Source organism: Saccostrea cucullata, unplaced genomic scaffold (assembly GCF_032062105.1).
Source record: "Saccostrea cucullata isolate Sc308-1 unplaced genomic scaffold, CSIRO_AGI_Scuc_v1 ctg456, whole genome shotgun sequence".
NCBI classification, from domain to species: Eukaryota; Metazoa; Mollusca; class Bivalvia; order Ostreida; family Ostreidae; genus Saccostrea; species Saccostrea cuccullata.
Genome location: NW_026927684.1, coordinates 141121 through 163139, shown reverse-complemented (window position 1 = coordinate 163139; position 22019 = coordinate 141121). Strand labels below are relative to the sequence as shown.

General features: G+C 32.0%; 1 protein-coding gene and 1 long non-coding RNA gene across 2 annotated transcripts in view; both read right to left on the bottom strand.

Moving 5' to 3' along the window:
* Positions 1 to 1189: 1189 nt before the first annotated feature.
* LOC134275214 (uncharacterized) lies at positions 1190 to 2300 on the bottom strand. The gene is made up of 2 exons (XR_009993777.1): positions 1926 to 2300; positions 1190 to 1604 (listed from the first exon to the last, which is right to left on the bottom strand). It is a non-coding gene; the product is annotated as an uncharacterized LOC134275214 (long non-coding RNA).
* Positions 2301 to 2422: 122 nt separating this feature from the next.
* LOC134275212 (cytochrome P450 3A14-like) overlaps positions 2423 to 22019 on the bottom strand; it is a 36800-nt gene continuing 17203 nt past the window's right edge. Inside the window, exons 8-24 of the mRNA XM_062757469.1 lie at positions 21643 to 21770; positions 20270 to 20381; positions 19967 to 20124; positions 17961 to 18049; positions 17297 to 17434; positions 16941 to 17103; positions 10116 to 10232; positions 9900 to 9952; positions 9522 to 9618; positions 9262 to 9378; positions 8959 to 9047; positions 8480 to 8625; positions 8140 to 8267; positions 6083 to 6194; positions 5777 to 5934; positions 3398 to 3486; positions 2423 to 2564 (exon numbers count right to left, since the gene is read on the bottom strand). Of these exons, the coding sequence (XP_062613453.1) occupies positions 2423 to 2564; positions 3398 to 3486; positions 5777 to 5934; positions 6083 to 6194; positions 8140 to 8267; positions 8480 to 8625; positions 8959 to 9047; positions 9262 to 9378; positions 9522 to 9618; positions 9900 to 9952; positions 10116 to 10232; positions 16941 to 17103; positions 17297 to 17434; positions 17961 to 18049; positions 19967 to 20124; positions 20270 to 20381; positions 21643 to 21770 (2036 nt within the window). The remainder of the gene's footprint in view (positions 2565 to 3397; positions 3487 to 5776; positions 5935 to 6082; positions 6195 to 8139; positions 8268 to 8479; positions 8626 to 8958; positions 9048 to 9261; positions 9379 to 9521; positions 9619 to 9899; positions 9953 to 10115; positions 10233 to 16940; positions 17104 to 17296; positions 17435 to 17960; positions 18050 to 19966; positions 20125 to 20269; positions 20382 to 21642; positions 21771 to 22019) is intronic.

Sequence of the window (22019 nt, the reverse complement as noted above, 5' to 3'; positions counted from 1 at the left end):
AATTTTGAAGGCATGATGACTTGGATGCGATAACATCGCTTTTTCATTTTCATACACTAGCTTTCCCCGCCATTTATTAGACGTTTACGCGTAAATAGTTATACATCAGCCTATTGTGGATGCGAGCTTCTAATTAAATATTATAAATTAAAGCAGGTCTTTATTTTATTGCGACAAATTAGCACAATAAATAAAGAAATTAATAAAATTGACAACAAAATACATGGTTAAATCATTTTTAATGAAATCATTGTTATAATTCAGTACATGTACATATATATTTTGTTATTATACATCTTTTATTTTTCATAATACTTTATATCTGCTTAGTAAAACAAACATGAACGCGTTTGTCTCAATAGAAAAATTTTGTGCATACTAGTAAATTGTCAATGATTTTATCACATATTCAACTCGTAGCTCTCTCTTCTAGTTTTAATTTTACTCCATTAAGTGGTTTTAATAAACCTGATTTGTCAAGCTGCAGTGGAATCTGAAACAAGTTTAGGAAATATTTCGCATTTAAACAAAAATATTAATAAAGCATCCACAGTATCACCTCATATAAATACATGTACCTCTAAATTATGCTTGAAAAAAGAAATTGAAACAATTATTTTTTAATGCAAAAAATTAATATACATTGTAAATGTATATTCAATTTATCTGAATACAAAACAAATTTTCATTTTGTTTCTCACCTCTGTTTCACTACATGTAACAAAGCGATAATGCTGAAGTATGTAGACAATGGCACATTTAGCTTCCATGGCAGCTAGGCGTTGTCCTATACAGTTTCTAGGTCCATGGCCAAAAGGAAGGAAGGCGTATGGGTGACGCCCAGCCTTGTTTTCAGGAGAAAACCTTCATTAAATGAAAAAAAGCTCTTCTTAAATAATTTGACATCATTCGCACAACTACACATGTATAGCTGGTCAAATCACTACACTGTAAAAAATGTGTTTAGACGATAGACACTTTCCTAAGCACTTTCTTGTCACACTTTTTTTGATGCGTTGAAATTCTAAACACATTTAATTTCATTACGTGTAACGGAAAGTGTTTAGAGCCTAAATACTTACATGTTTAGACTTTAAACACGTTACAAAACATGTTATGATACATGTTTACAAATTAAACACTTGGATGTTTTCGTTGTCTTCCTGCAAGAAAACTGAAAAAATAACAATTGTTTACATTTTAAATTTTATTCAATGAACATTCAAACATGGATTTTTTATAAAGAATTTTAAATTAAATATACATTATATTTTTACACGCTGGTTTTAATTCTAACCAGATTAGCAAGCAGTTATTTTTCATGTCTGTATCAAGTTTAACTTCCAGCAATATTCACTGAGCAACACACGCATAATTTGTTTTCATCTGTGACCGTCAGTAGGTAATCCACTGTCATTATTTGAGAATATTTTTAGGTTGTTCAAAGCTATAACGAACAGCAGACTTCACAAAACTCAGTTTCCCCTAGAAAGTAAGAAGTGTTGAAAAATGTAAGAACGATGGTATGCCATTGTGGACTTGGATATGGCAACAGTTTCTCTGATACGTGTATTTTTGCTTTCAAGTTCGATGTGGACCATATCCTGTAAGAAAAAAATTCAAATTTTATCAAAATATGCTTTTCACTGGCTGGATTTGTATGAACTTTTTTTTTTGTTTTTTTTACATGTTTGATAGCTATTATTGTGCTACTTTTATTGAACCTCGTCTATATAACCACTATTAAGTATTGATACTGTTGTAGATATTATTGATATTCTATATAATGTACTCCTTTCTAGATTTCAGGAATACAAAATATAACCGAAGGTAATCTTGATCTACAGCTACATGTGCAAACGCATGTCTATTTACGTAGCCCATCATGGTCGATTTATGTAAAATAAAAATAATAGTTAACATACCTTTTATCGCAGTAATGTTGCAGTTTAAATGCATTTCACAATCTCTTCATGGTTATCACTTTGATTAGCATTCACTTCCTTTAATCCATCTTCTTTAGCTAACATTGGGATTTCCTTTGTTTCGATAACCGCTCTATTTATCATTCGAATATATATGCGTCATTTCCGGGAAGATAACTCTGCACTTCACAGAAAAGTGTTCAATTTCTAAACACTTATATCTAAACATGTGTTAAATCTTAACATCATTTAGATATAACACACGTTTAGACCTAAGTGTTTAGACGTTAAACACAATCTAACACATGTTTAGACCTAAGTGTTTAGCCGTTAAATACAATCTTATACATGTTTAGGTCAAAACACGTAACGGAAGTGTTTATTTTCTAAGCGCATTTTTTACAGTGTAGAAACAAGTTTTTATGCATTTTCATGAGCATGCATGATCCTTTTTAAAGATAAATTTTGGCTGATCACGTTTATATTATAAATATCACCTACCTTTCCGGATCAAATTTCTCCGGATCCGGCCAGTATTCAGGGTCTCTTTGTACTGCAAAAATTGCAAAGGACAGATCCATGTCTTTCGGAATCTTGTGACCACCGATTTCCATTTCCACTTTACTTTTTCGATTGGTTCTAGTATTTCAAAAAATGACACATATTAAACAATAAGAAATTGTCTATATAAAAATTTGCTGATTTTTTTTGAATATGTGACCTTAACAAGAGATCAGAAAAAAATTTACGTCAAGTTTGTGTTCTTTTGTTGAGATATATGCATATGAAATACGTAGATAACAACAGTAATTATTCCAACTCAAAAATCCATTAAAAATTTAAAACTATACAAAATGGGAGCAATGCAAACACGGAACTCTGAAACAACAGAGGAGGGATCAGGTGCCATGAAGGGGTGAGCATTCCTTATTGATCGGTCACACCCGCCGCGTGCTCCTTGTTATGATTGTCAAACGGAAAAATTCGGTATGAAAATCAGGTTTAACAATATAAGTGGTATGAAAAACGTCAGACAGCATTTGCTCTTTAAATAATAGTTTGTACTTCTATACTTGCTGACAAGGTCATTGCATATACCATAGAAATTCGCAAAACGATGACTAAACAGAGACTACTGACACCCTTGTTGAATGAACTTGTTCTTCAATAGCTTTGCATCATTGTAAAAATTATAAATACAAAGAGCCTTACATGTATCTTTGTTATCGAATCAACCAGGGGATATTCCTAAACCCGGTATGCAGCTGGTGAAAAGGGTTTATTTTTAAAAACAATCAGGTAAGTTGACTTTAGAAAATTAAAATCGTCACTTTAATCATTAAGTTTTTTTTTCTTAAATTTAAGAAATAGATGTGTCAGACTCTGTGGAATTCTTCAGTTCAAGCTCACCGGGATATATCGAGTGGGTATCTGAATGGAGGTAACTTATTTTTTTAGGAAGGATTGTATACCTGACGGCGGGAGGGTATAACCTCAGAGTCTCATTGAAGACCCAGTCTAAATACTCCAACTTCTGGACGTTGTCGTATGTAGGAAGGTCCTGGAAAATTGAAAAAGGTTATGTGTAGCTTATAATTGAAAATATACTGCAGAACGACTTCTGTTTATTACAGTATACGATAAACAACAAGGTTGAGACATTGGTGATTTTTTGTATTTACAATTTATCTGTTCTTATAATAAATAGAGGAACCCCCCCTTTTTTGTTAGCTGTTAGCATTTCATCATCTTTGTCAAAGTATGTCAAATATTCATGATTATATCCCCGCTTGAAAAGCGGGAGGGTATACAGTGATCGGGATGTCCGTCTGTATGACCGTCTTTTACGCTTTGGAGTACCCATCTCTTATACGCAACTCCTCTAGTACCATTGAATGAAATTTATTGAGACTTTAACAGAATCTTTGTTATACATGTGTATAGTTCCATTGTGCATCTCCTGTAATTTTACTTTTGATTGGAGACATATTTTTGGGTTTCCCAGAACAAATAATGAGCACGACCCTTTCTTCTATAATATAGAAGGTGTCCATTATCTTATCCGCAACTTCTCCTATACCACTGAATAAAATTTAATACTTTCACAGATTTTTTATTACATAATGCCATTGTGCACCTCCTATTATACATTTTGATCTGAAAATTATTCGGGTTCCCCAGAGCAAAACATGGACTTTTGCCATTATAATCATATGGGAATCGGGGGTATCATTTAGTGATCTCATTGCTCACTACCTCTAGATTTTTAGCTCACCTGAGCCGAAGGCTCAAGTGAGCTTTTCTGATCAAAATTTGTCTGTCGTCTGTCGTTGTTGTTGTCGTTGTTGTCGTAAACTTTTCACATTTTTCTTCTTCTCCTCAAGAACCACTGGGCCGATTTCAACCAAACTTGCCACAAAGTATCCTTTGGTAAAGGAGATTCAAGTTTGTTCAAATGAAGGGCCACGCCCTTATTCAAGGGGAGATAATTCAGAAATAATGAAAAATTGATGCTATGTTTTAAAAATCTTCTTCTCAAGAACCACTGTGCCAGGAAAGATGAAACTTATAGGGAAGCATCCTCAGGTAGTGTTGATTCAAGTTTGTTCAAATCAGGACCCCCGGGGGTAGGGCGGTGCCACACTGGTGGATCAAAGTTTTACATAGAAATATATAGGAAAATTCTTTAAAATCTTCTCCTCAAGAACCACTGTGCCAGGAAAGATGAAACTTATAGAGAAGCATCCTCAGGTAGTGTAGATTCAAGTTTGTTCAAATCATGACCCCCTGGGGAAGGGCGGGGCCGCACTGGCTGATCAAAGTTTTACATTGAAATATATAGGAAAATTCTTTAAAAATCTTCTCTGGAATAGCAAAGGCATAAATTATCATATTTTATGGAAGCATCCTCAGAGTGGACATTCATGTTTATTCAAATCATCACCCCTGGGGGTAGGGCAGGGCCATAACATAGAATCCAAGATTTACATAGAAACATGTAGAAAAAAAATCTTTAAAATTCTTCTTTTCAGGAATAGCAAAGCCATGTTTAGTCCTATTCATAGTGTAGATTCAATTTTGTTCAAGTCATGGCCCCTGGGGGCAGATGGGGCCACAATGTAAGTTCAAATGTAAAGGGCAATAAATCCACAGGTAGTCAAAGAAATAAATATGCAAGCATCCTTAGTTAGTGTAGATTCAAGTTAGTTCAAGTCATACCCTCTCCCTTTTAAGGAATGGTTGGGACCACTTTTGGGTTTTAACTTTTCAAAAATAAACTGATTTATGCTTTTTTCTTAGCTACATTGCTCAGGTGAGCGATGTGGCCCATGGGCCTCTTGTTTTAATATAGCCATCTTTTCTAAACAGAAAAAAACCCAAAAGGATAACTACTGTGACATATATTGAATCCACTTGTCTGATTTCAGTGCGGATAATTAAAGCATTACAAATATTAATAGGTACAGATCAAGACATGTAATTAATGATCCTGGATACTCTGAAGAAAAATGTTTTTGATTTGGAAAAAAAATATTATTTTATAATATATATCCATTTTACTCTTATTTCATAAAATACCACAGAATCAAAACTCTGTTTGTGAAGGGAATGGGAGATTCACTTTTTACAACCTTCTGAACAAAAGAAAGGTAACTCGAACAATGTTTAAGTTTGTGAAGATGATGTGGACTTCTGTCAATAAGTGAAATATCTATAATGGTGTTTACAAATAGATATGAAAAATCGATAACTAAATCAAAATCAAATACATTTACTAATACTTTGAATATTGAATGCTTAATTAAATCTACAAATACATCTTAATATATAATTTATATAAAATTTCTTACGTTCCCTAAAGTTGAGTCAATTTGGTTTATAAGTTTTTCCTGACAATCTGGGTTCGTTGCCAGACAATATACCAGAAAGGTCATGGTGCTAGCCGTTGTATCAAATCCCGCGAGAAGGAAGAGTATAGCATTGCCTGTGACTTCATCCTCCGTCAGACCTATCACAAATGTGGCAAAATCACTATAATTACATTTGTATCAGATAATTTTCAAAAATTAATTTAGAACATAAAGCTCTCAATTAAATTTCAATACTGTCGGATTTGTTGCTTAATAAAACTCTTTACTAATGAGAGAGAGTGAGACCTCGTTTTTTCCATTTGTTTGGGTCTCCTTCATAGCTGTGCACGTCCTCAATCTCATTCTTCTCGGTGTCCTTGTGGGCATTTAGCATCATCTGCAGCAAATCTTTCCTATTCTAATACAAACAAAACGAACAATCATCTATTAGACAAAAAACATTTGTAAAGAGACAGGAAATTTGGTTTTCCTTTAATTTTGAAGAAAATAATAAATTGAATCATAGAGCTTAAAGTACGATTCTTCTCTGGTTTCTGACTAGATGAAATATTCAATGTATATTTGCTTATATGTCTTAATATATATTTACATGAAAAACATTTAAAGGACCATATTTTTCTTTCCTTATCTCAATTGTACAACTTTAAATAGAAATGGTAAACTGTGTTCGAAAACTAGCAGGGACTATACTTTTGGTGGAATGGTGGCATATGAAAATATCTTAAATTCTTTTCTGCCTCTCAAAATTATTATAGAACAATGAATGTAGTTATAATTTTTACACCATCAAAGACTTAAAGAATTTTTCAAATGTTAGCTAAATTAATAATACGGGACTCAAGTTTTAAAATACGTATATCAAATAAATATGAATTTCCACACAAACTACAATCATGTAAGCGTTTAAAAGCTACCATCTAAGTACAGATTTGAGCCAAAAATCTGTAAAAGTAATTTTTGCTCTCTTTCGTTGTAAACGATCAAAACTTTTCGTTTTTGTATCATTTTGTATCTGTGTCTGACTTCTTTACCATATGTGAAAATAAGAAAAATTTAAATATAGGGTGCATATGAAAATAACCTAAATATCCTAAAAATTTAAGAAAGATAGAGAAAATTCGGATTAGCCAAAATCCATTTTTGTTAAACTATCTGTGTCAATTTGGTTATATCATCTTATAGACCATATTGTAATATCTTTTTACGTAAAAAGAAGAACATTTAATCTTTTGAAATAGAAGACCGTATCGCATGGTTGAATGCAGTCATTTTTTATTCTTAATGTCCAGGGAAAAGGTAATGACCTTGACCTGACCTTCACTCTAATATAAAATGGTCAAAACTAATCTAACTGATAACATCACTTAGTAATATTGTCTTCTTGATTCTGTGAAAATTTCATCAGTTTATAATTACAAGAAATACAGTTTTTTTTGTGAGAAGAATCCTACCTTAAGTCACTTTAGGTCTATGATTGAATTAATTTGTGATTTTTATCAACACATATTTGTCATTAAAGTGTATGTAGATGTCGACAAATAACAAAATCAAAACTCGTTCCAAAATATTTTGAAACCGTAAAAATTGAAGACTTGTCTCGCATTTACTTATTTTAAGGTTTCACCAAAGGTCAGCATGTCCAAAAATTTATTTTTGCAATACCACCAATACTATGTGGTTTATAAAGTAAAAACTTATATAGTTTATAAATGTATCATTGATCAACAGATAGAAAGTATCACTTGATAATATATTCTTAAAAAAGAATATTTATCGAGAAAAATTCTTTTAAAAAATGCATATATTTTTCAAAATAACCTAAGTACATCCAAACTTTTAGTGAAATTCATCAAAGCAGAAACAAAATATGTTTATCAATGAAGTGTATGTAGGCTTTTGATAAGCCTAGGAAAAGTGTTTTCCCTGCATGTTTATTTTGTCCAAATGTTAAGACTTGAAACCGAAAGTACAATGCAAATGGAGGATTTTATAAGGGTCTTGTCTTTATACATATCATGCTTTCAATAACAGCCTTTCAGAGACCATTCACGTCCAACTTGCCCTTCATTGGTAAAAATATATTATTTCTACAATGATGGTTTTCACTAAAAGTTCAGCATTAAAGACTGAGGTGCATTTAAAAAAAATTGCAATATTTTTTTTTTCTCAAAAAATATATTTTTAAAAATATTTGTTTTCAAATGATACTTCCTATCTGTTAATCAATGATATATTCATACACCGTAAAAGTTCCAACTTTATAACTCACATAGTTTTGGAGGTATTGTAAAAATAAATTTTTGGACATGCTGACCTTTGGTGAAACCTTAAACATACTGTACCTTATCACCCTCATCCCGCATTTCTATGGCCTGGTGGACCGCCGATTTGAAGAAGTTCATAACTCTGCGATTATTCGTTGGAGATTTGTTAAAATAGTTCAATATCCCATCAAGTGGTGGAAAAATAACTGAAAAATATCATAATAATGATATAGTACAAATTAAATGCTGTTATAAAAATTATGAATTTTTGCTTCTAATTTAAAAGTTTTAGCTGATCAAATAAAAAAAATTAAATGTTTTTGCTCTTTATGAAAAGAAGATTACTTAGAAGTTAATATCTGTTAAAATATAACTTGAATTAAACACTAGTATCGTTGCAGTGTTTAATTTTTTGTACCAATAAGGAAAATAAGAAAATTAATTCTTGGCGCAAAAAGTTCCTTGGCATATTTCACAAATGTATTATCTGGGTTTGTCTGTGAGTCTATATCCATTCCGAATCCAAGCGAGGCTATAACGTCCATCGTGTATCTACCAAACATTCTGTAAATGTATAGTTTTATTATAAACTTTCTGATAAATACAGTTATTTTTGCATATATATACTGCACATGTTTACGATTTCTTCTTTTTTTTTTTTTTAAAAAAATCAAATACTGTAAACCAACTTTTAGCAGCGACGACTTTATTTCGCGATTTTATAAAGGTAAACTAGTTCGCGACGATTAATTTTTGCGATAAAGCCTTTTTGGATCTGTTGTTAATAGACAAAGAGACTTTGAGGATCGGTTCGCGGCGAGAAATATTCGCGATGATGAGGCTCTCGCAAAAATTTTTCGCAACGCGAATAAAAGTTGGTTTACAGTGTATACCAACTCTTTAAACTCTATGGTTTTTCCCTGATCCGCTTCCTTTTTCAAACCTTCGAGTAACAACTGATACTTCTTTCTTAAAAGTGGATCCATCTAAAAAATATTATAGGCAAGCGAAATCATTCAATTCTTACCTATGTATTTTTACATGTACAAACTGAACTTTGACCTATTTACAAATTTTCCTTATAAGTTTATTTGAATGATTTTTTTTTATTCTCCAGCAAGTTTTTCTTCGCATACGATATTTTAAAAATAATATTATTCAGTTTAAATTTTGTGAACAAAAGAAAATGAAAAGATGTACCTTTCTCATTTTCCCACTTGAAAATGTTGGTAAAAGTGTGTTTCTCATAAATCTCCAGTGGTCATCTTCAACAGCAGTCAAGCCATGTCGCAATTCACTCCTGATCTGAAAACTATTCTAAAAAGAATTTGTAAAGTAATGTAAATTTTGTATATTTGTATACAGGAATTCTTGTTTAAAATACTATATGTGTACTATAATTCTCATTTTTTCAAGAATAGAAATTAAAATTTGCAATTTGTTATGGAAAATTTACTCACAGCTCTGTTTGGGGCGTAAGAGAAATCTTTAACTGAAATAGTTTTAATAATTTCAGGATCCGCTATCAAGAGTGAAGGCACTCCACCTATGAAGGTGCTGGAATAAAAAAAGTATATTAATCAATTATGTAAATGCTCTTTTTTAGTATAGGAAGTAAAGGTTGCATTCATTCAAGAAAATAAGCACAACCAGCGTAAGCAATTGTTGCAACCGTCAATATTTCCTTAGTATAAAATCATTGCAAAGGTAAACCGGTTAACCAAAAAATCTCAGCTGCCCCAAAACTTCCATTTCGTGTGTGTTAGGGTGTTTGAGTATAAGAGTTTGATATTAAGATTGTTAAAATGTAAAACACGGAAGTACCTGTATAATCTTACCCGACGACTCTACCGTATTTGTCGATCTGTTTCATATCAAATCCATGGACACCCTTTAAATAAGAACATCATGACTTATAAAACTGGAAGAAACAGCACAACTTATAAACACAAAAAAGGGGAGGGTTTTGTTTACTGAGTGATGACTTTGAAGTAAAAAATAAGACGTGGCCATTTTACTAATTTATTATAAATAAAAGACATGCCTGAACTTACAATTTTCTTTAACTCTCTAAGCGACCCAATATAAGGAAAATATTCAGGACCTGGAACACCAAGACGACGCCATAATCCAAACTTCCATTTCACACGTCTACAAAATAATAATAAGACCTGCATCTGTATCTTATCGTGTTTCAAGAACTTTTTTCGTCGCAAAAAAAAAAAAAACAACATTAATTAAAATGTGATCAAACAGTAAAAAAAGTCATGAGAAAAGGTTTTCAGTAACAACAGTATTTTTACAAAACCAACATGTACTTACATATCATAACAACTGAATGTTAAATTTTTTATTAAGTTTTATTGAAATGAGTTTATTGACTTTTATGGAGAAATGAATTGACGACTCGCAAAACAGTGCAGAGACGAAAGAAAATGAAGACAATACGCACGGGAACATACAGATTAAATGCAAGCTGCACGATAACACGTGCACGTGAGCCCCCGATGTAAACAAAAGGAGTGAAATACCTTCACATATATTTAACGTTATATACTGGTATATTGCTTGTTTTATTACAATTTTGAATTTGTTTTTGCCTCAGAACAATAATTTATGAAAAATCGTTTGATTGCATGGGTTCCTGTTCATAAGTTATATGTGAATTGTAAACATGGTAAAACCTAATCAACAAACTAGTTTTCCTTGACGGAAGTGCAATATTCTCTGAAACGTGATAAATTGATAAGGAATATTTAAATATTCAGAAATACAAATACAAAAAAAACAAGCTGTGTCTGTACTTACATGTAAACAGCAACTAGAGCAAAGACAATGAGTAAAATCCACCCATTAATTTCCACAATACCAAGGACATCCATAGTGTACCTCACACTATTTGAACGGTCCACGTATTTATATATAAAACAGCTCTGTGACCGAGAAATGACTAATACAAACAAACCTCATTTGACGACATTTTTATTTTAAGATATATAGCAGTTATCTTTTGTTGAGTCATGGATAACTCTGCTCCTGATAATCATGTCTATATGAAGGCAAACGAAAAGGTAAAAATACTAATTATTGACCTTAAAATCGTTTCTTTCAATGGTGTAATACTTTTTTCATGTTTCGAACAGGTAGAATCTTTATCTACCGAGGACGCGTCAAAGTCTAGATAACAGTGATTGTCAGGTGTAAGCTGGTTTTTGTTGAGAACATTTATTAAGATCTATGTACTTCAGTATTGCAATGCTTGTATAAAACGAATGAAATTGATTTATGTCTTCTTACGAATGAGTAGTATATCGGGTTAAATTTCCATCTCATTCTAGCGTAAACAAACACCCACTGTGAAATCATTTTTCTTGCGAATTATATTTTTAGCTGTTTTGTTGTGTAAAGAAGGCCACAAATTTATATCAACCATGCAAGAGCAAATGTAAATGTGCACAACGAAATAAAATCTTTAAATTTTTCAACACTTCTTCAGCCACCAAATAATGGGTTTAGCAAATACAAAGTGGAGTGTAGTTTTTCATACAAGCTGTAAAGGCATAATTTTCACACTAAACTGTCTTGTTTTATTCCGTTTGCCTGATTATAACAAGGAGCATAAAGCGTTTATGACCAGTTGACAGGGGATGCTCACTCCTCCTTTGTACCTGATTCTACCTCTGAAGTTGTTATAGGTCCGTATTTGCTCTGCTCCCAAACTGTAAGATTCCAAGTTTTTTTTTTTAGCTAAGGTAGGATTTTTCTCAAATTTCTTGTATTTAAGAATTAATGAAATTTTCATAATCAAGAAGACAATATCACAAAGTGATGGTATCAATGAGAATAAGTTTGGCTGTTTTATATTAGAGGCAAGGTCAGTTCAAGGTCATTAACTTTTGTAATGAAATAGAATAATCATAGTGGATTGAAATGCTTTTGAAATCTGATAATTAACCAATCAACGTTTACATTGTAGCCAATCAGAGTTTGCAAATTATTATCCAATCATTTGTAAGTAGAAAGAGTATAGATATAGACACCCATGTAACAATTGGTTACTTGGTCGTTACTCATCGTTGGAGTAACACCTTCTTGGTTTGTGTCGGGAAACAACAGAATTGTTCGTTAGACCACTCAGCTCAAGAATCTAGTTCCTTATTAGTGTCTCAGTGACTATAGTGTCTTGGTGACTTAATTAATATAGTGTCTTGGTGACTTTTAAGAAAGGTGTCTCAGTGACTTTTAGGGTGTGCTCTTTAGGTAGTTGCAGACTGTGTCGGGAAACAACAGAATTTGTTTTATAGTTAGTTTTCTAATCATTATCCAGATAGGACCTAGGAAAAATATATATAGTGAATTCAGTCAGTTGTTCGCCATTGTTATAGAAGTTTGATTTATATTATAAACGTGATTCTTAGGAAGGAATCCTAAGCGGACCCAATAGTTAATCATTTGTTCTTTGTAAAAACGTTACACTTTTCCCTGGACATTAAGAATAAAAAAATCACTGTTGCCAATCATGCGATCCTTACTTGTATTTCAAAAAACTGAATGTTTTCTTTTTGCATATAAAGAAACTACCATATAGGGCCTATAAGTTGATATTACCAAATTGACATAAATTTAATTGAACTACAATGGATATTGGATAATCCGAATTTTCTCTACTTTTCTAAATTTTAAGGTACATTTATTTAGTTATTTTTATATGCTTTCTATATCTAAAGTTTTCTTATTTTCACATAAGTTAAAGTTGTCACATAAAAATACAAAATGATACAAAAACAAAAAGTTTTGATCGTTTACTAAAAGAGAAAAAACATTTTTTTAGGATTTTTGGCTCAAATCTGTACTTAAAGTGGAAGCTTTTAAAAGCTAACATAGTTCTAGTTTGTTTGAAAAATCATATTACATGTAATTTAATATATTTTGAAACTTTTGTCCCTTTCTTCTATTTTCTCTCTTTCAATTTTAATTTTACCCAATTGAGAGGCTTTACAAAGCTGAACACAAACACATAACCATGATTTTATTTCGAGAAACTCTGCGAAATATCAATTATTTAAAAGCTGGACATGACTCGTAAATAGGCATACGGTATTTTTTTCCGATATTATTATCTACAATTAAGATATCAGCACCAGGGTATACTCTTTGCATTCGTTAAACCTTACTGCTTTATTTTCACGGATATTAGCGTGGAATAGCGACCTGTGTTTGTGCTGGTTACCTTGCATTGCCTTTGTTTCCATTGTATTGCAGTTACAATGCAATACAATGTGTATTTGTGTTTGTTTGTATACTGTACTGACCAGTGCAACTACTGAAAATTTCTTACTTCCATGCATTAGAAGAAGTATATTCCGTTATTTTTGTCGATGACGAGTACTGTATAGCATATGTACCTCTGCACCATTGAAGATTTATTACGGTCAGAAATACATGTAAAAGATTATTGGCCTTGTCATGATTTGGATTTTGCTCGTTTAAAGAACTTATTATTTTTTAATTTTTATTATTTTTTCGTTAGAAATATTTGAGAGTGTTTGTTTTATTTGTTTGTTATTTTGTTCTTCGGGTTTCATGCATTTCGCCCGGTCCAGTAAATCAAAATTATTACCGGTATATACACTGTAAAAACTGCGTTTAGAAAATAAACATTTCCTTTACGTGTTTAGACCTAAACATGTTTAAGATTGTGTTTAATGGCTAAACACTTATGTATGTACATGTATTATATCTAAACATGTTTAGATTTAAGACGTGTTTAGATTTAAGTGTTTAGAAATTGAACACTTTCTGTGACAAACAGAGTTATCTTCCCGGAAATGACGCGTAATATATTTGAACGTAAATAGGGCGGTTACCGAAACAAAGAAAATTCCAGTGTAAGCTAAAGAAGATGGATTAAAGGAAGCGAATCATAACCAAAGTGATAACCAGGAAGGGATTGTGGAATGCATTTGGAAGGCAACATTACTACAATAAAAGGTCTGCTTTCTTTTATTATTTTACATAAATTGACAAGAATTAGAAACGTTGCAGTTAGACAATGTTGTAGATCAAGATTCCCTTCTTTTATGTTTGCATTCCTGAAATCTAGAAAGGAGTTTATATTATAGAATGTCATTGAAAATATTTACATCCGTATCAGTATTTTATATACATAATTGGTAAATGGATTTCAATAAACGTTACATAATATTAGCCAGTTAGCTATATCAGTCAGCAAGGGGCATATTTTTAGTATAATTTCATTTCTTTCTTACAGGATTTGGTCCAGATCGAAGCAAAAAAATCACGTATCAGAGTAGCGGGTGCGATTTCCAAGTCCACAAATTTGTTGGTACATCTTCAGCACTTTTAGCATTTCAGAGGAAACTGAATTTTGTGAAGTCTACTGTTCGCTGTATTTTTAAACAGCCCCAAAACATTCGTGAAATGGAAATGGATTTCTTTCTGGCAGTTATGGACGAAAACAAATGATCGTGTGTTTCTAGTGAAAGACTTGCAGGAAATTTATAAACTTGATTAATTTTTGTTACAGACATGAGGAATAATTGCATGCTTGCTGATCTGATTGATATTGACTAGAGCAAAATAATATTTTTATGTTTAAACCTATATGTATATTGAATTTAAAATTCTTCAAAATAAATCTTTGTTTGAACATTCAATAATGTTATGGTATTTCTAGGAAACTAATTTAATAATTTTTCCCCCCCAAAAATATGTTTTCCTGTGATAGTTTAGAATTTAAACCATTGTGATGGATCTAATGTTGTGAAACTAAACATGTTTAGCAACTTAACACTTAAATATTGATGTGTTTAGAAATGAGACGTGTTTAGGGCTAAACGTGTAAAAAAAAAAGTGAAACAAAAAATGTGTTTAGATTTAAGTGTTTAGGGGTTAAACATGTTTAGCAACTAAACACATGAAGTCTAACGTGTTTAGAAATGAGACATGTTTAGGGCTAAACGTGTAAAAAAAGTGATACAAAAAATGTGTTTAGATTCTAAACACTGTTTTTACAGTGTATAAGTCATTTTGTGTCTAAACATATCATATCAAAAGAATTTGATTCATAGGCAATGAATTTTAAACAAATAGAAGGGGGGTTGAGATCTTTAACGGTCAGAAATACATGTAAAAGATTATTGGCCTTGTCATGATTTGGATTTTGCTCGTTTAAAGAACTTATTATTTTTTAATTTTTATTATTTTTTCGTTAGAAATATTTGAGAGTGTTTGTTTTATTTGTTTGTTATTTTGTTCTTCGGGTTTCATGCATTTCGCCCGGTCCAGTAAATCAAAATTATTACCGGTATATATAAGTCATTTTGTGGCTAAACATATCATATCAAAAGAATTTGATTCATAGGCAATGAATTTTAAACAAATAGAAGGGGGGTTGAGATCTTTAACCGGTCAGAAATACATGTAAAAGATTATTGGCCCTGTCATGATTTGGATTTTGCTCGTTTAAAGAACTTATTATTTTTTAATTTTTATTATTTTTTCGTTAGAAATGTTTGAGAGTGTTTGTTTTATTTGTTTGTTATTTTGTTCTTCGGGTTTCATGCATTTCGCCCGGTCCAGTAAATCAAAATTATTACCGGTATATATAAGTCATTTTGTGGCTAAACATATCATATCAAAAGAATTTGATTCATAGGCAATGAATTTTAAACAAATAGAAGGGGGGTTGAGATCTTTAATGTGACTGAACAGAGTTACATGTAACAAGTAACACGTCTTGCAAAAATTCAAAGCAATCAGTACTTCAAAGTCGATTTTTTTTTCTCACGAGTTTATAATGCAAGTTATAATGTTTAGGAATAGTTCACTCTAAAAATAGGGAGCTCGGGATAAAGAACAGTAATTACATGTAAGCTAAAAATCACGTCTTAAGATAATTGTGAGCAGAGCCTTTACTGACCTTTAAAAATCAGGCGTTGGATCAGGTGCATGCCATAGAGAAATTAGCATCCTCTGGTAACAGGTAACACCTATTGTATACTTTGTATGTTTATATGGGAGGGTTAACGAAAAATCAGTAGAAAAAAAATGTTTATTTCTTGTGTTCACAAGTAAATTATTAATAAATGAATATTAACATACATGCTCCAAAATTAATCGAATTCAAATTCATAAGACCGAAAACCACTAACAGAATCAGTAAAAATAGGCCCAGTTTAGGTCTTTTACTGAAATTGGGTTTGAATACTTAATTAACAAAATATCAAATAGCACACCACCACACACACCACTTCAAATACTGTGAAATCATCAATGTTCGTGGGGGACCGATGTTCGTGGACTTCGTGGGTCACGCCTATCCACGAATTTACATCCCCACGAACATTTATCTTGACAACATATTTACTGAATTTTCTGTATGAGTTACCCACGAAATTATATCTCAACAAACCAACAAAATTTTGATTACCCGCGAACATTGAACCCCACGAATTAAAATGATTCTACAGTATTTAATTTTCAAAACTGCATTGGAAAAATTTCTTTTGTGATTCTTTCTACATGTACATGTATATCACTCAGTAATTTCTATAACTGTCAATATCCTTCAGATACATATGTATCAATGATATATCTACTTCAAGATAAGTAAAGATTTGTTCACAGTGCTTCATCCATCTAAGAGTCCTTTGTTCTTTCTTCTAATTTTAACTTGATCCCATTTAGAGGTTTTAATAAGCCTGAATTGTTAAGCTTCACGGGGATCTACAAGAAAAAGTCAAAAAGTAACTTTCTTGCGGGGAATAATAACCTTTAATGTAAAAATATACAACTGTGATGAGATTTGGTGCAAATGAATGTCCATTAAAGTTATAAATGTGGTATAAAAAGTATACCTCTGTTTCACTACATGTAACAAAGCGGTAATGCTGAAGTATGTAGATAATGGCACATTTAGCTTCCATGGCAGCTAGGCGTTGTCCTATACAGTTTCTAGGACCATGGCCAAATGGAAGAAAGGCGTATGGGTGACGCCCAGCCTTGTTTTCAGGAGAAAACCTGAAAAATTTGGAGAATTATTTGTCTCACAAACCAGCTTAACTTAAAAAATTAATTTTCAAATCAACAGCTGCTTTAAAGTTAGTCATATTTTTTTTTTAAATGTAGCTGATAAATGTAAATGTTAACTTAATGTTTCTTGAATAAATAAATATATTAGGTACATGTAGTTATAGTTCTTTAGATATTATACCTTTCTGGTTCAAATTTGTCAGGTTCTGGCCAGTATTTAGGATCTTTATGAAGTGCATAAATAGCAAACGACAGATCAACGCCCTTAGGAATCTTATACCCGCCTATGTCCATCTCAACTTTGCTCACCCGATTTGTTCTAAATTTAATAAAAAAGATATATTATCTAAGAAATCTAAAATTCTTGATACAAATTCGGGATAGATATAAAATCAAATGCCATGTATTGGAAAGCGATAGATGTTGTTGCAAGCCAAAGAGACATTATTTTTTATTCAGGAAGTTAAGTATTATCACCAACTTCATGCAATGTTCGTTGCTTCATGCAATATGAAAATGGCTTTTATTAATAAAATGCATTTGCTAGTACTCATTTTAAACTACAAAATGCTATTATTGTGACAACTCAGGAAATTAAAGAAAAAAATTTAGTAGTGTACATGTACATGCGTGTTGTTAAGAGTCGCATCCTTTGGCTGTTAAGAGAAAAGTTCGAACAGAATTGCTTCATAATATTACTTGATTAAATGGTTGTGTTATGTAAATGTCATTCCTAAAAATAAAAGATTAAACAATTTTAAATCGCAAATTTTACACTTGAGTGCGTGAAAACATGCGTGTATGGTTGTTTGGGGGAGGGAGTGAATCTTTTGCAGATAAAATACCTTACAGCTGGCGGATAGAGTCTAAGTGTCTCATTGAAAACCCAGTCCATGTAGTCAATCTTCTGTACATTGTCATAAGTTGGTAACTCCTAGAAATGTTGATAATTATCATGCTGCTTATATTTGATAATGAATATAAAAGATGAATATAAGGAACCGTGGATGATCTAAAACAATTACATTGTATAAACAATATAAATGTGTGGAGAGAGCACGGGTCCCTGGAAATACCAGAGGTGGGCTCAGGTGCCTATGAAGAGTAAGCATCCCCTGTCGACCTGTTGACACGTCATATTCGCTAAGAGTCCTACGTATTGATCAGGCAGATGGAACTTTCCGTACGTAAATTCAGTATAAAAACAAACCAGAAGTCTCTGTCGAGACTGAAGCTCTACTGGTTTGAACTTATAGCAAAGGAAGAGAAGAGTACTTAAGCAGCTGGGATTTGAAACTTTACAACAGCAATATATAGAATAATGATCGTTGATAAAGTCTCTTTATGTTCTTAGTGTAGTCTACTTGTGTGCCAAGTTATATTGAAATCAGACCAAAACTGTAGGAGGAGTAGCATTTTGAAACAATTTTACAGACATTTCAATTTTTAGTAACCATGGCAACACAGTTCATCAAAATTAAAATTTGATACACAGAATTATGTATCTTAGTGTAGTCTACCTGTGTGCCAAGTTATACTGAAATCAGACTAAAACTGTAGGAGGAGTAGCATTTTGAAAGAATTTCACAGAAATTTCTATTTTTAGTAACCACGGCAACACCGTTCATCGAAATCAAAAACCGATACACAGAATTATGTATCTTAGTGTATTCTACTTGTGTGCCAAGTTATATTGAAATCAGACCAAAACTGTAGGAGGAGTAGCATTTTGAAAGAATTTCACAGAAATTTCTATTTTTAGTAACCACGGCAACACCGTTCATCGAAATCAAAAACCGATACACAGAATTATGTATCTTAGTGTATTCTACTTGTGTGCCAAGTTATACTGAAATCAGACCAAAACTGTAGGAGGAGTAGCATTTTGAAAGAATTTCACAGAAATTTCTATTTTTAGTAACCACGGCAACACCGTTCATCGAAATCAAAAACCGATATACAGAATTATGTATCTTAGTGTAGTCTACCTGTGTGCCAAGTTATACTGAAATCAGACTAAAACTGTAGGAGGAGTAGCATTTTGAAAGAATTTCACAGAAATTTCTACTTTTAGTAACCACGGCAACACCGTTCATCGAAATCAAAAACCGATACAAAGAATTATGTATCTTAGTGTAGTCTACTTGTGTGCCAAGTTATACTGAAATTAGACCAAAACTGTAGGAGGAGTAGCATTTTGAAAAATTGTTTACAGACAGACGGACAGACAGACAGACAGACGGACAGACGGACGCCGGACGCATTACTATCGCATAAGCTCTTCTGGTCTCTGACCAGTAGAGCTAAAAATGACAATTGAAACAGGTCAGCAAAAATACGACCCAATATCAGGCTGTATTCTCTAACAAGGCCATTATAACGACCATAGAATTTACGAGATTCCGACATGCAGAGTGGTTCTTAACGGAGTAATTTTGCAGTTGACCAATCACAAGATGTGAAAATTTCCGGAGTTCAAGAAGCTGATATTGAAAAGTCTAGATTTTAATTTATCGTGAGGAACTGTAAAAAGTTTTTCAAAAATCGAAAGTTGTAAAGTTACAGACTTGAAAAATTGTGTATTTTTCCGTTTTTTAATCATGTGTTTTAGAGATTCTAAGGATCCACATCTGATTTACATCACTTCTAGAATATGCTGTAGCATGATACTTATAAAATTTCTCCTTTATAGTAGTTAATATTTTCGTTAAGAGTAAGGATTAGGGCTAGGCATATCATTTGCTGGAAGAGTTCTGATTTTTTTCAATGTGAGAATGTTATTAATTATGAATATAGAATATTATCAAAGAGATTTCTTTAAAAAAAAGAAAAAGAAACAAGTCAATTTTACCTTTCCTAGAATTGAATCGATTTCGTCAATGAGTTTTTCTTGGCAATCTGGGTTCGTTGCCAGACAATATGCCATAAAAGTCATGCTGCTTGCCGTTGTATCAAACCCAGCAAGTATAAAAAATATAGCATTCCCGGTCACTTCATCTTCAGTCAAACCTGGTATAAAAAGACAGTTTAGAACGTACAATTTTGAACAAAAGAAAACGTATCGCACGCTCATTTGTTCGTTTTTTTTAAATTTCGCCTCTCTTAAAATTACTTACTAGTATTTATGAGAGAGAGAGAAAGAGAGAGAGATTACCTCGCTTTTTCCATTTGTTAGGATCCTCTTCATAGCTGTGTTCACTCTCTATTTCATTCTTGTCGGTGTCTTTGTGAGCATTCAACATTAACTGTAGCATATCTGTTCTATTCTACGTCACAAAAAAAAAAAAAAATTGAAATTTACTATCTGCTTAAAAAACCCAACTATTTTAACCTAAAGATGTAATGATTAATAACTACTATAAAACCATGCATGGCATAATGAAAGCAAATTAAAACAGAAGTCAATACAATGCATGTAAATATGTAAGAAATTAATTCATGCCATTTTGTTCAAGCTAATAATTTTGTACATGTAAATGATCAAAGTTTAAGAAATCTTCCACTTCCAGATACATGTATATAACGTCTCTTTCACAACTGAGATTTTAAAACACTGACACGCTTACATGTAGATTTTTCTCAACAATGATGCATATAGGGCTTAAAATGCTTTTTATTCTTCATTTTTGTTAAGTATTGGTAAGTTAATTTATAATTTATAGATTTATCCCAAATGAGAATCCTACTTAAAATTTGACCTAGCCAAAATGAATTGTGAAAGAAATCAGTTTCATAAGTTTTCTAGTAATACGAGGGGTGATCAAAAAGTTCACGAACAAATTAAATAACTTCCAAAAATGAAATGATATAGGGTTTCAGTTTGACAATTTTTCAAAGTAGTACTCTCTAATTTTTATGCGCATCTGCAACCGTTCTGTCCATGCGCGGACACGTAACACGCTCACAGAAGCTTGAATTTTTTTCCCACTCCTATATTTCTAACCATGCAAGTTATTTTTTACAACAAAAACAGTCTATTTGTCAGAAATGGCCTTATCTCGGCAATAGTATGGGTGGATAATGATAGATCTATCCTTTTGCACAATGAGCATGCATATGGTGATCATCAAAACCCAAGTCCTCTGTCTTTTGAGCGTCGTTTAATTCATGTGGATAAAGTACGGGTGCCTTCACTTTATCATATCTGATGTGTTTAAAGTCTAAAGTGAACGATATTTTAGGGAATTGTTAATTATATTATTGTAAAGACATTCATCTATTTTTCTAACTAAAAGTTGGCAATCTTTCTTATTAATTTTTTTAACAAATAATACGTCTCTTTCCCAATTTGATTTCACTGGGCAACAAAACAAAGATCATTTTAAGCATTTCCCTTCCTTCACTTAAACAATCAATCCAATTTGTAAATATAGAGATAGTTCGCGAACTTTTTGATCACCCCTCGTATTTCTGAAGATATCAAATGCACAGTTTGAAAATAAATATAAAATATTTTTTAACCCAATCATGGACAAGAAATATTTAAACAAAAAGCAGAAAATTTATTTATTTACTGGTGCCATTTACCTGATCTCCTTCATCTCGCATTTTAACTGCCTGATGTACAGCCGATTTAAAAAAGTTCATCACTTTTCGATTATTTAACGGTGATAACTCAAAGTAGTCCAACACACGGTCAACAAATGGTAAAACAACTGAAAATGTAAAAAAAAAAAATCTGATTTAAAATATACAATTCCAAATGAAATGTGATATTCCACAATGTCGAATCGTCTTTTTAGAATGACGTGTAAACGTATATATTGAAGTTACATATTAGTATGTTTCTATTACTACTGTAACAGTAACTGATATGCTACAGATGTTCACAACAGTTTTACCTTAATTTAGCCTTTTATGTTTTCAATCTTTAATCAAATTTCAAAGTAAAGGAAAAAGCGGTA